At 41.1% G+C, this 15454-nt stretch overlaps 1 protein-coding gene across 1 annotated transcript in view; it reads left to right on the top strand.

Moving 5' to 3' along the window:
- The window catches only part of FIG4 (FIG4 phosphoinositide 5-phosphatase), a 59927-nt gene extending 56362 nt beyond the window's left edge, over positions 1-3565 (top strand). Inside the window, exon 23 of the mRNA XM_064649783.1 lies at positions 1791-3565. Within this exon, the coding sequence (XP_064505853.1) occupies positions 1791-1968 (178 nt within the window). The 3' untranslated portion in view covers positions 1969-3565. The remainder of the gene's footprint in view (positions 1-1790) is intronic.
- Positions 3566-15454: the final 11889 nt, after the last annotated feature.

The raw sequence follows: 15454 nt of genomic DNA, 5'->3' as shown, positions 1-15454 counted from the left end.
TTCTACATGCATTGCATCTGCTGTTGTAGATAATCATAGTTCTGTCAGGTTTTTTTTTTTCTTGGAGTTAGTTTCAAACTTTGATTTTCTTTAAAGCAAATAGTATTGACAGAAGGAAAAGTTAATGTACCAGTTGCCTTCAGATAGCAACATATCAGTTGAATGTTGAATCATTCAGTTGAATGATATGTTGAAACGTGTATCAGTTGAATATCATTGAATGTTTTGTCGTGTAATCCAAACTGATATGCTATCACACAGGTAAAACATCTGTACTGTTCAACTTTGGGAGTATTTTATAAATAAATTACTAAAATATTGCTGGAAATGTACAGACTGTACTTATGAATGCAGCTTTCACAATACCTGAACTGCTTTAAAATAAAGTTACTTACTGTACAGGTACTTCTAGTGTTTATTCATTTATTATGTATGGAGTATAAATAGTTCTGTTGCTACCTTTCAGTTGGTTGTGGAGTTCATTGTGGAGAACACATTGCTGCTGAAGAGTTTGGCTTAGAGCCGTAGAATATTAGAAACAGGAAAGCATTCTAGAGGTCATCTTTCCCCCCTGCTCGGAGGGGGACTAAATTAGATGAGGTTGCTTGGGCCTACATACATTTGACTGTTGAATATCCTTAGGGAGAGAAGTTCCACAGCCTTTCTGAGCAACAACAGTGATTGACAACCTTCATAGTAGAAGAAAGTTCCCTTTTATCTGATCAGAACAACCCATGATGCAGTTTGCATTTCCTTATTGGAATTTGTCTTTTCCTCACACACTCCAAAAAGAGTCTGGCACCACACAGACGACTTCCCACTGGGTAGCTACAGATGGCAATAAGTCCCCTTTAGCTTCTTTTCTCCTGGCTGAACAACCCCAGTACTTCCAGTATCTCTTCATATGCCATGTGCTCCAGCTCTCCAGTCATCTTGGTGACCTCTGCTGGACTCATCCAAATATTTTGTTGTCTGTGTTGGAGAGCCTCGAAGTGGGCCCAGTACTCTGGATATGGCCTCTTGAGCCCTGAATAGAGAGAAACAACTACTCTCCTTGACCTGCTGGCTATGCAGTTTTCAAGAGCTAACAGTTGAAAAACCAGCTTCTACCTCATGAGTGACTCTGACAACAGTGCTTAGAAAAGATCTGACAAACTCAAGTTCCTGTAAACTTTAAAACTTTGTGTGTTTCTCATGAGAGGTTTAAATATTAGCATTCAAATATGGCATTTATTGTGTGAAGATGATTTTAAAAATATTTTCTTAAAGTATCTGAGTGCTGTTGCTGATAATAAATTGTCAGCAATATTATTACCCTAATAATTATATGGAAATTTCTTACTTGATAAATCCTTTCTCTGTTTTGGTTCAGAGCATAATCACTTGCTTGTTGTAATTGCTACTAAGTGGATAATAAAATCCATAAAATCTTTCTCAATAAAATCTTTCTATTATCTGACATAATGCATGGCACAGATCTGTTTCAGCTGAGGTACTTACTGACCATGGGAGATCTGAGGAAGGATGAAGAAATGAGGGCAGGGTGGAGGGAAGTGAGAAAGTATTCCATAATGCGATTAATGACAACTTACCTAATTACCCTACTTGGGAAGCTGGGTGTTATCAGGTCTGCAATAGTGATAAAAATCTAGGTAAATGAATTATCTAGTGGGAAGTTGCCCTTTCATTGACTCTTTCATGTATATTTCAAGGCAAAGAAATACTCTTCTCTCTCCGTGGAAAATTTTTACCTAAAGGTCTAAATATTCTGCATGTTTGTCTTTTTCCAGAGTACCAATCTCCTCCTTTTCTCAAGACAATATTTATGAAGTCCAGCCTCCAAGAGCTGATAGGAAATCAATAGAGATTTTTCATGCACACATTCAGGCTGGAAGAGGAAACATGCAGCCCCTGGGAAAAGATGACTTCCTCATGTACAGAGAGTACATTCGAAACAGATACATGTAAATCTAAGCTGGATTCTCCCACCAAGTCTACTGTACTGATAGGTCATAAAAATAATTTTAGAAAGAAAATAAAATTTTGTTCTTTTGCAGTAATGAATTTATTACCTAACTTTTCTATTTATTATTCTTTACTGTTATCCATTTATTGCATTGTGCTTTAGGGAAAAAAGTGATTTAATATCTGCCATTAGTTGAAAGAGAAAGTGCATCTTAAGAGATTAAGTGAATAATCAGAGCACTTACAGTCACTGAAGAGTATGTAGCGATTTATGGCAAAGAGAATATTACATCTTTAGTTTTTTATATTAATTTCTTACGTTGTTATGTTTGCTAATACAACAGAAGTGATTTGTACACAAGAATCAGAAGAGAATAATTTCCTTCCTCTTTGTTCCATGACAATAAACAATCTTTTTTACAGCAGAGTATTTTCTGATATTTCTTGAGATTTTTAGTAGTGAGTGGTGGAATGACTGCTTGTAATTTGCTGCTGTCTTAAGCAAAAGTGAAAAATATTTGGCTGATGTCAAAACCAAAATTTGCATCAAGACTAATCAACTTTGTAACCCTAATATGGGTCAAAAATAAACTCTCTCTGGTTCTAGTAGCTACAGAATCTGTGCCACATGCAGGGTGAAGATGGTTTGTGACTAATAATCATAGGCTTCTGGTAGGAGTCTGAGGTGAACCATATACTGACTGCATCTCCAAATGAAGGAATGCTCTCCACTTTGCTGGGTTTGGACTCTCAGAGGATGCAAAACCATCCTGTCATTTTTCTGTATGACAAAAATGATCATTTTTGCAGCATACTCTTTCCATCCTTGTATTTGTGCTCCTGTGAGATGCCTTCAGGTTCAAGCCTACAGCCTCCCAGGAAATAGACTCATTTGGGCTTGTAAGTAAAACATTTCTCGAACTAAAAAAAAAGAGAGGGGGGGAGCCTACTATTTGCAATTGCAAGCTAAAATTCCCAACACTTTCTAGCCCCTTGCCTTGAAGAATACTGACAGTATCAGCAGCATCCTTGACAAACCATGTTATTCCAGAAACTTGTACAGACCATATTTCAGAATTTTCTGGAGTAGCGAAATAACTGTTTTAGGGATGTAGCCAACTGCATGTAGCAGATGTAGCGAACATGTTTGTGTTCATAGTAAATTGTTTTTCAGGCAGTTGTTGTAGATTCTTGGCTGCATGCTGCAAATATGATCTGAATATGTTTGAATATTTTATGCAGTAAGTTGCAACTCTGTCAGTAATTCAATGTACGAAAAGATGCAGTGGATAAAGGGAAAAAAGGTTTCTTATGATAGAAGTTTGTGTGTTTCAGGGAATGACTTGTGTGCAGTCAGTGAGTGAACATGGTACCTTGAGCTACCAAAGCATTTTAGTGTACATTCTCTTTTGTTAATCGATTAATATTATTTTGAGACAAATTGTTGTATTTTTGAGATATAAGAATGAATTGTCACTTTAGATAATACCTGATTGCACCTGTCAATGTTTTTTTTTCTCTGAAAAAAACCCTGTACTGAATTCTTTTGTCCAGTATGAAAATAATTTGAAGGAATAAATGCTTGCTTTGAAAAAATGTAGAGCTGGAGTCCATGTCTCAATGAGACAAATGCACACTTTTCTTACTGCTCCTAAACTACTGCAAAGAATGTTTTCTAGACTCTCACAGTCCTTACTGTCATTGTTCATAGCTACTGGTAGTTCATAGAAGTTATCCTTGAAAGCACACCACTTAACCACAGATAACACAAAAGATGATAGTCTGTTTTTCAACAACCAATGATGTTGTTGCCAAATATAGGAATTGGAATAATTTTGCAGCTCTAAGGGAAAATATGTTCAGCCCTCAGCAATTCAAGCACTCCTCAGGAGAAGAGGATTAAAGGAGCTTGTTTTACAGTTCTGAGAGATGAATGACATCTCAGTCCATTATCTGTAATATAATGCCAAGCTTTTCAGTGTCTCACTAAATGTGTGCTGTGACAGTCCTGTTGTGGCATCCCCTGGAATTTTTCAGTATGTTCGACTGCCACTTGTTTCTCATAGCTGCTTATAGGCATTTAAACCTTGTGCTTTACTGTCTGTGGTAAGATGCTTGGGTATTAATATTCAGGTGATGACTGAATATTCAGTATGATCTACTGTCATTGTACTCATAGGAGCTGTTAAGAACACTTCAGGGTACCAATGTCAACTTTTAGTAGGTTTGTTAAAAAGAAAAAAAGGCAATGCAGAAACTTAGACTCACAGCTTAACCCTGGCTAAACTCATCGGTCTGAGTCAATCTGCTGCTTAATGCATGTAAATGATTAATTTAAAACGAAAATCAATCACTCATCTAACAAGTTCATTTGGACGAAGGACTCCAGAGATGCTGCCTCTGCATCTACCTACTTTATCCCGTTCTTGTGATAATAAGGTTCCGTTCTCAAGAGTGTTAGAAGTTCAGAAGTTTCAGAAGCTGAGGAAAAAGTGTGTAAAATAAGTATAAACACAAAAAGAGTGGGCTGTGTTGGCTCTGAAGAGTAACATGGTGCTCTTTTTCACTCTTAAGTTCTATTGATCACCTTTAACCTTAAACTATGTGGACAAATAAAATATTCGAGAAATGTGTTGCTTTTCCTTCAAAATATAGTTAGTTTGTTTCAATGTGTTTGAAGGTTGCATTGACATACAATTACAAAATGTACACCTGGAGAATAATGGCTTTGGATTAATGTCTTTTGGAATCAGGAAGCGCAAATATCGGATTAGGACTGACTGTGTCATTTCTCTGCCAATGGTTTTTAACGGCAGTCCAACAGCTTATGCTTCGTGCTGTGACCCTGTGCCATCAGTAGCGATTATTTTCCAACACTTTCATTGGTAGTTTTCCCTCCTTGTGAGTTTTGTCTCCACTCGCAAAACGTGCTGACCTTTTGTTCTCTTCCTCTCATTTTCCAGAGGGTCTCAGCTGTGGCCCTGAAATAGGACCCTTCTAACATTCACACAGCTGCTAGCTACCACAGGAAGAAAGCAAAAGAGCTGTGTGTAGTTCTGGGGTGACACTTGGGACAGCTCTTTATTTTGTTTCTGACTTTTTGAGATTTTTGCACAGGATCCCAGGAAGGTTCTGTTGGCATTCACAGACTCAAGCCAGCCTTCACTTGTATAAACTCCAAAGCACTTGGAGTCAAACTGTCAAACAGTCACATTTTACAGTCAGAGGAAATATCAGCTTCACTCAGGAGATAATTTCATTCTCCACAGGGGTTTCACCCTATCAGTGGTCACTGAATAATTACATGAACAAGTCCAGTTCACTGAGGATAAAACTAAAGTAGGTACACAGTAGTGTTCCATTTGCTGGCATAGTTTCAATCCAAGTGATTGCCTGGAGCCTGATTGGAAAAAATACCGTGTGCTTGGCTCCCAAATGCCTCCCTCTGTTTTGTAGATATTTAAAAATCTAATTAAAGCTGTCACTCTTGGTGACGATTTAAAAGTAATGTGGAACTAGTGCAATAAGTTACAAAATATTAATTAAAAAATCGTACATTGAAATTACAATCCTTGCAAATATCGATAATCAGCAGTTCCCTTCTGGAGTTCTTAAATCTACGTGCTACAAAGAAAACCATTGCAGCTGCTAATCTGTCCACTGGAACGAAGTAAGAGAGTGCTGAGAAAAGGCAGGAAAAACAATGTTTAGTATTACTATGTATTGCTCCTCCAGAAGTACATGATCTTTGCTGCATCTGACCCAAGGGTTGACTAGAACATTTAAATTCCATTTTGTTAATATATTAATCTTTGAAGAATAGAGAGCTAGAGTAATAAAGGTAGGACAGGCAGTAGCATTTAATGAGCCATCTCTGATGTTCTATTTGCATTTTCCCATTCAGATGTAGTTGTGCTACCAGCACTGAAGCCCAGTATGGTTTTTAGCCATTGTGATAGCCACAACCTATGCGTTTGTGGTTGTATTCCCATTTTTAGCAGGCTGCATGTAAAAGATCATGTGAATGCTTGCAACATCCAAATCCTCTCAAAAAACCTAGGCCTTGAGAGACCACTGTTGTTTTGTATTCCCTACAGCTCAAGTATTTTTTTTTTTTTTTGTAGGAGTTATCTTTTGTCTATTTCCTTTCTTTTTCATCTGATTTTTTGGTAGCTTGTTTGATTTTTTTCACCATCTATTTTTCAGAATCCTGTTCCTCTCACAGAACTATGCCACAAGTTGTAGTTTTCCCACAATACCCATCTCCTCCTTTTGGAGTTACCACTTCTTGAAGCAAAACTCTGTAAATTTTATACTTCTATTGAAAAACTCTAATGCTTTCTCAGCAATCCATATCTCTCCTTTTCAAATGCAGGCTGTGCCATCATCTGCCCTGCCTGATTTCCTGCCTCCTGTGGTGGCAACAGACATGTGTCTCTCTTGGGTTCTGTGAGTCTTGGTATTCTTGAGAAGTGCTGTGCTTGGGTACAGGATGTTAGGGCTTGAACAAGTTGTAGGCATCACTTCCAGTCTTTTCCTCTAGAGAAAATCCAGCGCTGCTCTAGTTATTGAAGAGAGCATTTAAAGTGGTCCCCTCATGGCTGTCTCTAGCCCTGCTGCAGCAGCACTCTGCATCCTACTGCGTGGAGCTATCCAAGGTGGAGGGAGGTGGTTTTTTTGCTCATGCTCCCAATAAAGTGGATCCAGCCTGTTTGAATAAGCCAGTGTTGGCACATATCAAGGCTCCCTGGTGTGGTTCAGTGTGAGATTTTACAGTGATAAACCTGGCTTAGGTCCCTTCAGGTTTTTAACCGTTCCGTTTTGATGACTCTGTTCCCTCCTGTGTCTATTCCTTGACATAAGCAGCTGTCTCAGACAGGATGCAATTGAACTCACTGCAGATAGTCCTTTGCTTGCATGTTTTGCTGCAGGATCCCTCACTGTTGACCTCTTTGGTTCAGAATGATGGTTTTGCCCTGCCCTGCCAAGAGGGGACCAACAGCACCTCCTCACCTTCTGCAGGAGCAAATGGCCTTTCATGAACTGTCCCCAAACACACAAGCAAGGGAAGCCAAACTGAGCACAGCCCATGGCTGTATCTACTGCCTGAAAACTGTCTAACTCACACCCTGCAGGCTCAGACACTGGCACATGCAAGTGGTGTTACTCCACTAGTGGAGACTTGTGGCATGGAGAATACTGTAGTTTTTCCTATGATTAGTGGAAACTGCTGATATAAAAGTAAAATTATGCTTTTTGCTAAACATGCAATCCCAATTTTCCTTTGGGTGTTTTGTTTGCCTGTTACCAGTAGATTAAAAATAAGTATACATGAGCCAATAATTGTATAATTATTTGGGGAATTTCTGCCTCAGTAAAAGTTAACTGAGAGAACAAAGTTCCTAGATTCTTAGAATCATGGAATGGTTTGGGTTGGAAGGGGCATTAAAGATCTAGTTCCACCCCCTGACATGGATAGGGATCCTTCCACTAGATCAGGTTACTGAGAGCCTCATCCAGCCTGGTCTTGAACACTACCAGGGATGGGGCATCCACAACTTTTCTGGGCAACCTGTGCCAGTGCCTCACAGTAAAGAATTTCTTCCTAATATCTAGGAAGAATATCCAAACCTTCTTCTCTTCTACCCTCCTTCAGTTAAGGCCAGTCTCCTTGTCCTAATGTTACATGCCCTTGTGAAAGCTCCCTCTCCAGCTATGGTTGTACTATGGGTATGTAATACCAACCCACCCTGCCAGGTCTCATCATGTAATACTATTGAATGCCAACTATCCCAATAAGTTATCGGTTACTGACAGAGCAATTGTTGAAGCATTTAGTGAAGATTTGCCCATTTTGCATTTTTCCCTGCATAACTAAAAAAATCAACACCAACACCAACTGAAAAAACTCAAGTATCAGCAGCCTAGAGTGGGAGAAAGCTTAGATGGGCACGGTCAGGATGGCGGACAGGGAGGTGAAGGTTACTAAGAGCAGACCTGCTTCTTTTTGTCACCAGCCTACAAATGGATGGTATCTGAAATTCTACCGAGGCCCTTTCCGCTTTTCCTGGGATTTCTTGTTCATGTGGCCCAACAGAGTAATTGAACTGTGATAAAAACCTAACTCAGTGTTATTCTAATAGTTTGACAAAGACATATGCTGCTAAGACAGCAGTATATGCACATTTTTTATTTAGCCTGTATTTCTAATACATTGTCTCATTTGTTTTATTACTGATGTATTCAGAGTTGCCATCAATGAGACAGTTTAACTTTTTTGATTTTCCACATACTTCCCTGGAAATACAATGTGGATCGTGTAAGGATGAAAGAGAAAACAAGAGGAGAAACTAAGGAAAATGGTAAGCTTTCAACTCTCAATCAAACTTAAACCCATCTCATTGCACGCAGACATTCTTCACAGCCCAGAAATCCCATAATAACTTCTCCCATAATAAAATTAAATGCTCTGTGCCACCCTCTTCCTATGTTTTTCCCTGATCAAACTATTGGATAATTGACTCAGATGCTCACAAGTCCAAGCTATGAAATCTGATGCTGGATTTAAGGCTCTGCACTCTATTTCAAGAGTTTTTGGTTTTGTCCTCCACAGCTTACAAGGGTATTTTGTAGGCTCGTGAACTCCTTAGCAAGAGAGGAACAACTCAGTAAAACCTTTCCTAACAGAGGCAGGATTTTAAGGAAGAGTTAGACCTGTCCTCTGGTAGAGAATCCTTTTTATCAAAAACTTTCATAACATTTAAGCAGTATGTCCTAAGGGAGATTTTTAGGTATTTTTCCTTTTGGTCTCCCTTCTCTCCACAGAAATCACAGTCCTTTACAGCGGACTTATTACTGGGGTGAGCAAGAGTTAACATGCATCTCAGTGAGGGAAGGTGAAAGGAAAAGGGCAAATAAGGGAAGAGCTAGAGCTGTCTGGGTGAAAATAGAGGGTTGGACCTCAGTAAGGTGTATTTGAATAAGCAACCTGAAGTAGAGGGAAGAGGAGATTGGTGGGAAGGCTGTAATTTGGTTGCTAGGAAGTGCAGAAAACCTGTGCATGAGCCTGGGCACATGCACATCCTTTGCTCTCACGTTGTTGGGCAGGTGGGCAGGTTGAGGTAACAAAGCCAGAGCACACCGTGTCGCAGAGCCCCAGCTGAGTGTGTGAGCATGGGTCCAGCATGCACAGAGACACGTGGAGCACAGGGCTTGTGCTGCTACAGCAGGAAGGAGGCTGGGTCACAGCACATGTAAAACAAGCAGCAAGCCTGCAGTTGAGACATACCCCATATCCACATGATCCCTGACGGGAGTCACAGCAGTCATTTGGAAGATACATGTGCCAAGCCTAATTTGAATTTCCAAAGGTCACATTTGTCATTCTTGATGTACCAGGATCCTCATTAACAAGCGTTTCCAGCTGGTCCTGTGCAATGGCCTCAGGACATGCTGTTGTAACCAAGCAGCACGGGGCTTCCCCTGAGGCTTTAGGCTTGTCTGTTCTGCTCTCCGCTTAAGGGGTGCTGTGGGAGAGGGGGTTCTGTACTGGACACACTACATAAGTGACCAAATTTTGACCTAGCAGACATGTCTTGCTCAGTGCGGCACAAAACCCATAGAGCAGCTTTCTGGAGTTTGTAGCACCACCCGATTGAATTCCATCTTACCTGATGGCAGTGGCATCAAAGCCAGGTAGGCTGTAAACAGAGAGGAAGGCTTCCACAGGCGAGTCCTCTCTTAGGATAGGAAGAATTATGCAGATGCTTATTTCTTCCCATTGTGCCACCTTGGAGGAATATACACAACTGGCTTAGCCAAAATACTGCATTTAAAAAAACTAAAATTAGATGAGTCCCTTGTCAGTCTTTATAAAACCTGGCAAAGCTCTGAGATACGTGAACAGAGTTCTAACGTTACAGTCAACAATGGGTCCCTTGCAAAAGGATTTTAGGGCTTTAACCTCTGTCTCAACTACTCCAGACACAGCTAGGTACACCTCTGACACAATGCTTCTCTAAAATAAGGGCATATGCCACTTCAAAACTACCCCATGTTGTCATGAGTAGATGGGACTTATGATCTGTCACCAGCCAGGGCAGAGAATGGGCTGCTGAGGCTCAGAAGAGCTTGTCAATCATCAGTAACTTTAACCAAAACAGCATTTGTCTGTGTCTCCATTGCTAATGAGTCATGGTCACCTCTTTAGCCATGTCAGGAGCCTCATGCAGGGACTAGCTCTCCCTGACTCCCCTGGGACTCACAAAGCTTAGCTCTGCTTCTCCTCTGCCTGCTATCATCATGTTCTCCATCTGCTGCTTTGTCTTGGATCTCTAATGAACATTATGTTAAGGAATGGCTTTTCCAGTAACATTTACACCATTAGAGTATCCACGGACCTATCCACTTTCCATTCAATAAATTCTTTTCCTTGGTTGGTTTTGGAGAGTGTTAGTTCACACTGCAGCCTGCTGAGCAAAAACCAAATGGAAGAGTTTCACTCTGCCCAAAGCACAGGAAAGTGTCCACAGCCTGAAGATGAGTTACCTGCTTTTTTGATCAGAAGTAATTGGTCACAATTAGGAATCTTCACTTGTCTGCCATATAAATACTACCTGACCCTCACCTACCTTGTGCATTCCGCTTTTGGTTGCTCAATACTGTATGTGCCCCACAGATCATGGAATCTGCTGGTCTGTTTTAATCATCACCACTCATCTCCTCCATGCTCCTGTTTATTAAATGTTGGTGAATTATTATACTCCCATTTATTAAATGCAGAGCATACAGTGGTAGCACAAATACTGCATTGCTTTAGTTGTTGCCCAGATAGACCCTTTAAATTTCTTCTCTTATGAGTTCTAACTTACAGACATCTTCGTTGCCTGCTTTCATTCTGCATATCTTTGCCACTTTATCCATCTTATCCATCTTTCTGCACATCTTGCGTATCATGGGGCTGAGCACAGGGCCACAATTCCTGCTCCAAGCAATCACAAAACTGCCCTTCACCTTCCAGCTGTGTAGTTGCATATGTGAAGCTGAAAAATTTAGTCAAGTGTTTCTTGCTAATTCTTCCTCTAGGCATTATTGTTTCTGTACTGCAGATTTGGGCTGACTTGGAAATAGATGTCTCTGATTATATCCCACAATATTTTCCTTCTGTTTATTTTTTTTTCTTTTTCAGTGATTTGTCTATTAGCTATGCCTGTAGAACTAGAGGCTGCAGTTCACAAAGGCAGTTAACATCCTTTCCATGCTCTCAACACTCTGTCACTGCCTGAAATTGCAGAAAGGTCCAAGTGCTGAGGGTGCAGTCCCAAAATGCCCTTCTAGGGCCACTGCATCACTTCCTTGTAAGAAGAAAAAGCCTGAAGAGACATAAACACAAATTGTCTCTTTTCCCACTTGAACTTCATCAAGCACTTGTCTCTTGCAACTGTCTCAGCTCCCTCCTACTGCCACTTGAAATCTCTGACAGCTCTTCACTCCTATGCACGTGCAGGCAGCCCCCTAGTCCACTCACACAGGAGATGGAAAATGTCCCCAGATCCCACCTGTATTCTCAACGCTATGGATGTATTTCAGGCTGAGCATATCTGCACAGCTGTATGTCAGTGCACAGGCAGAGGCAATGGGGATATGCTGGCTTGGACCAGCTTACTCTCACTCACAGCAGTAGATGGGTAGCATTTTGAAAGAGCATTGCTTTTCCCACTGCACTCCCTGAAGCTGAACTGGTTTATTTCCTGTTAGAGGATAAGTTTTCCGGTACAAAATATAAATACTATGTCCTAGTTAGAACAGCTGGGACCAATTCATCACTGGATAGGTATAGTCCAAAACTGTGTATTCTATGGCCCTCCATGCCATTTCCCAGAAACTGTTGTCGGGGGGGGGGGGCCTGCCTGTGGGGGGATGTTCCTGTCCTCATACCCTTTTATGGAATTCCCCGCTCTGAGCATCCTCATACCCTTTTATGGAATTCCCCGCTCTGAGGGAAGGATTGACCATTCCTTTTATGGAATTCCCTGCTCTGAGGGAAGGATTGACCATTCCTGCCTGAACTGGAGAATATATAAACCTGGAGTTTCAGAACCTTTCTACCACTCGTGGGATCCAGAGGAGGACTGCAGCTCACCGCTCTCAACCAGCCTGAGACCACCACCCTCCACTGGACTGCAATCACCACTTTTGACCAGACTGCAACAGCTCTCCCACCAGCAGGTTTTTCCCCTCTCCCTTTACTTTGGACTCAAGGGGGGGGCCAAGGAACACCACTTTGTTCATGCCCCAGGGTGCTGGGTTATACATTTGGGTTTTGTGGGTTAAAACCAATTGTTTGTTTGTATAATTGTACTTACTGTATTATTTTAATAAATTGTTATTCTGACTTATAATCTCTCCTTTGAGTTGAGTTCATTTCCCCTGCTGGTTAACTCTTAAACCAGCACAACTATTAAAACATTTTCAGTACTACAGTGTTTGGTACAGTATGAATTTTTTGAAAGGCACTGCTTAACTCAAGCTGATTATTAGCTCAGTCTGTAAATCCCCTGAGAAATGTTTATCCTCAATATAAGTGCAATGATTTTGAGAAGGATATGCTTACATTCTTCATGAGCATAAGATGCTTTTCAGCTTTGAGCTATGGAGTAATCACAAACACCCCTATAAAGATATTAACAAACTTTGATATTTGGATGTAATGAATATTTCTCTATTTCTCAGCTCCTTTCTTGTTATTGACAAAAGAAAAAAAAAAAAAAACAACAAAAGGTTTGCCAATGCTTTTCTATTAAATGCTGTGATTTTAGAGCATACATTTGCATTCAGCATACATTAGAGTCCTTTTGCACATTGTCCTGTTTGTAACTCAACAACTGCATGACCAGGAGCACAATCAGGAAGTCTCCAGTTCTCATCTGAGCACTGGTCCTGGGGCTTTTGTATTCTCAGTCTTAACCTGCTGCAAGGAGCCATAGTGCCAACTCGGCCAGGCACTTGCTCTTTGAATCCGAACTTCAAGATTGTAAACATCCTCATTGCTGACAGTCTGCTTTTTGCCAGCATGGCTTTTAAGCTTCCTAACACTCATGCTCCTTACCTCACTCTCTCACTCCCTTTTCCCTCATCTGCTTTGTAGTTTGCTCATGCTGGCATGCTGTGCTCCATGGGCTCCCTCTCAGATAGTCTTCCAGTAACCTCAAGGGAGTTTTGAAGATTTTCTACTTGCTTTAACATGCCTAAAAGCTGTTGCTCTCACTTCAGTCTGGGCAGAATATCCTTCATTTAAAATTACATCAACATGAAGAGAGGTGCTTGTTGCTTCAGCTACAAAGGCTATGGTGGAGTTTCAACACTGGAAACAGGATAGCAGAAGGAAAGTGTACACATTGCTTTGTCTCTGCTTCATCAATAACAATGTATTTTTAAGGACATTGATGTCTAGGGCCAAGTCTTTCTCACATGGAGCTTTGTGGCAATACTGCTTTTAGTTCAGTGGCAATAACATCAGGCCTAAAAGCGAGCATAAAAACTTTCTAAGCCCTGTGGTACCTGGGTAGAATTATACCATACTGTACATGCACAGTATTCTCCTCACATTGTCCAGCAACACACATTTAGCAATGGTAAGGTTACAGTTTAACCAGGGACATCATTCCAGTGACACCCTGAAGATTTCCTGGACTATAGACATTTTTTGTTGTCTTTAAAAGTATTGACTTTTCAGCCTATGTTAGACAAGAATAACTGAAAGTATACATTGCAAATCCTATCTTTCATTTACTTAGTTTACTGGAAAATAGAGCCAACAAAAGCAATTTCCCTCAGAGAGGTATTTTTTTAAAAAGTGGCCTCTTCCGAGGCCAGACTCACAGCTCTTTAGTCATTGTTTTCTGCGCACTTTGTTTCCCACCTTCCTCTCTTCCTACCACGCCATCTCAAAATTATTTCCTTTGCTGTGCTCACCTGTGGGCAGAGCACAGTGGCTAGATGCCAAACCTGCCATTTCTATGTGGATATGTAGGCAGGGAAGAAAGACCATATGGGAACCAGAAGGAAGTGAAAGCAATTGCCCAGAGTCCCGTTGTTTCTGCAGGCAGTGCCTTTTGAAGCAAGTGAAAGGAAGCCTCATGTTCTCCCTCAACTGACAATCAACAATTTTGTTGGCTCTCAAACAGTGTAATTTTGACACGTTGTTTAGGTGGTCCATGGCCAGCACTGAGTCAGTGGATCCATGGCCCTGGTCTTCACTGCTTCATACTACAGAGTAACCAACAGTGCTGCAAGTTGGGACCTTCTGCACCAACTAACCACAAGGACAGCATGAAATAGATGTTTCCATCATATCCTCTGGCACAGGGGTGCCAAGTCTGGAGAATCCTGTGTTTATTTCAGATTCTGATGGGAATGTGGTATAATTGTTCTCCCCATCTTTTTTTACACCATGTCTTCCTCTCATCTGCCTGGTGTTAACAACTCACTTGCTTTCACCCACATATTTATACTCTGTTGTCCTAACATCTCCCTGCTATTCTCTATATCACTGTCAAGTGATGCTGGCCCCTTGTGTCACCCACCTGAGGTGTGCTCATGGGGAAGGCAGGCATTGAGGTGTAGTGATATACCTGGACTTGTAAGAAGACACAGGAAGGGAAGACCAATAGTGTGGTCTCTGGCTCAGTTAGGTGGTTTAGATTTAGGTGAACAATGCTGAAGTACATTTAGACTGGATGAAGACTCCAGGATGATTTGCAAGAGAAATTTCTAGTTTCTTCCTATCCAACCATTAACCATAAATCTACAGAACAACAGTATTTTTCAAGTTGAATGAGACAAGGCACAGTCTTATCAACCATGAAATAAATAACTTTCTGCTCAAGCAATAAGGAAGGTAGCTTACTCTCAGAGCAGAGAGTTCAATAAACCATACATTGATCTGAGAAGAAGACCATTAACTTCAAGAAACAAGGTATATATTTTTCTGATCTGGAGTTAGTTACATTACTACTGAGTCTGATCTTAGATAAATTGACCTCTACTGGTTTTGAAAGCACATGGAAGGTAGAATCTGGTCAATAGTTTAACAAACCATGTCAGGGAATACAGGCACTGTTGATTTAAACACAAGAAGACAAAGGCCACTGTGGATGCACTGAGTTTGCGTGGCCAGGTTTTGGTAGCAGAGGACTACGGGGCTGGCTTCTGTGAGAAGCTGCCAGAAGTTTTCCCTATGTTCAACAGAGCCAACACCAGCCAGCTCCAAGACGGACCCGCTGCTGGCCAAGACCGAGCCCATCAGAGATGGTGGTAGAGCCTCTGGGATAACAGATTTGAGAAGGGGGAGAAACCTGTGCAATAGCAATTGCAGCTAGAGAGAGGAGTGAGAATATGTGAGAGAAACAGCCGTGCAGGCACCGAGGTCAGGGAAGAAGGAGAGAGATTAGATACTCCAGGTACCAGAGCAGAGATTCACCTGCAGCCT

This window comes from Pseudopipra pipra, chromosome 3 (genome assembly GCF_036250125.1).
Source record: "Pseudopipra pipra isolate bDixPip1 chromosome 3, bDixPip1.hap1, whole genome shotgun sequence".
Taxonomy (NCBI): domain Eukaryota; kingdom Metazoa; phylum Chordata; class Aves; order Passeriformes; family Pipridae; genus Pseudopipra; species Pseudopipra pipra.
The sequence above is the reverse complement of the archived record's forward strand: the minus strand, read 5'-3'. Positions and strand labels throughout refer to the sequence as shown.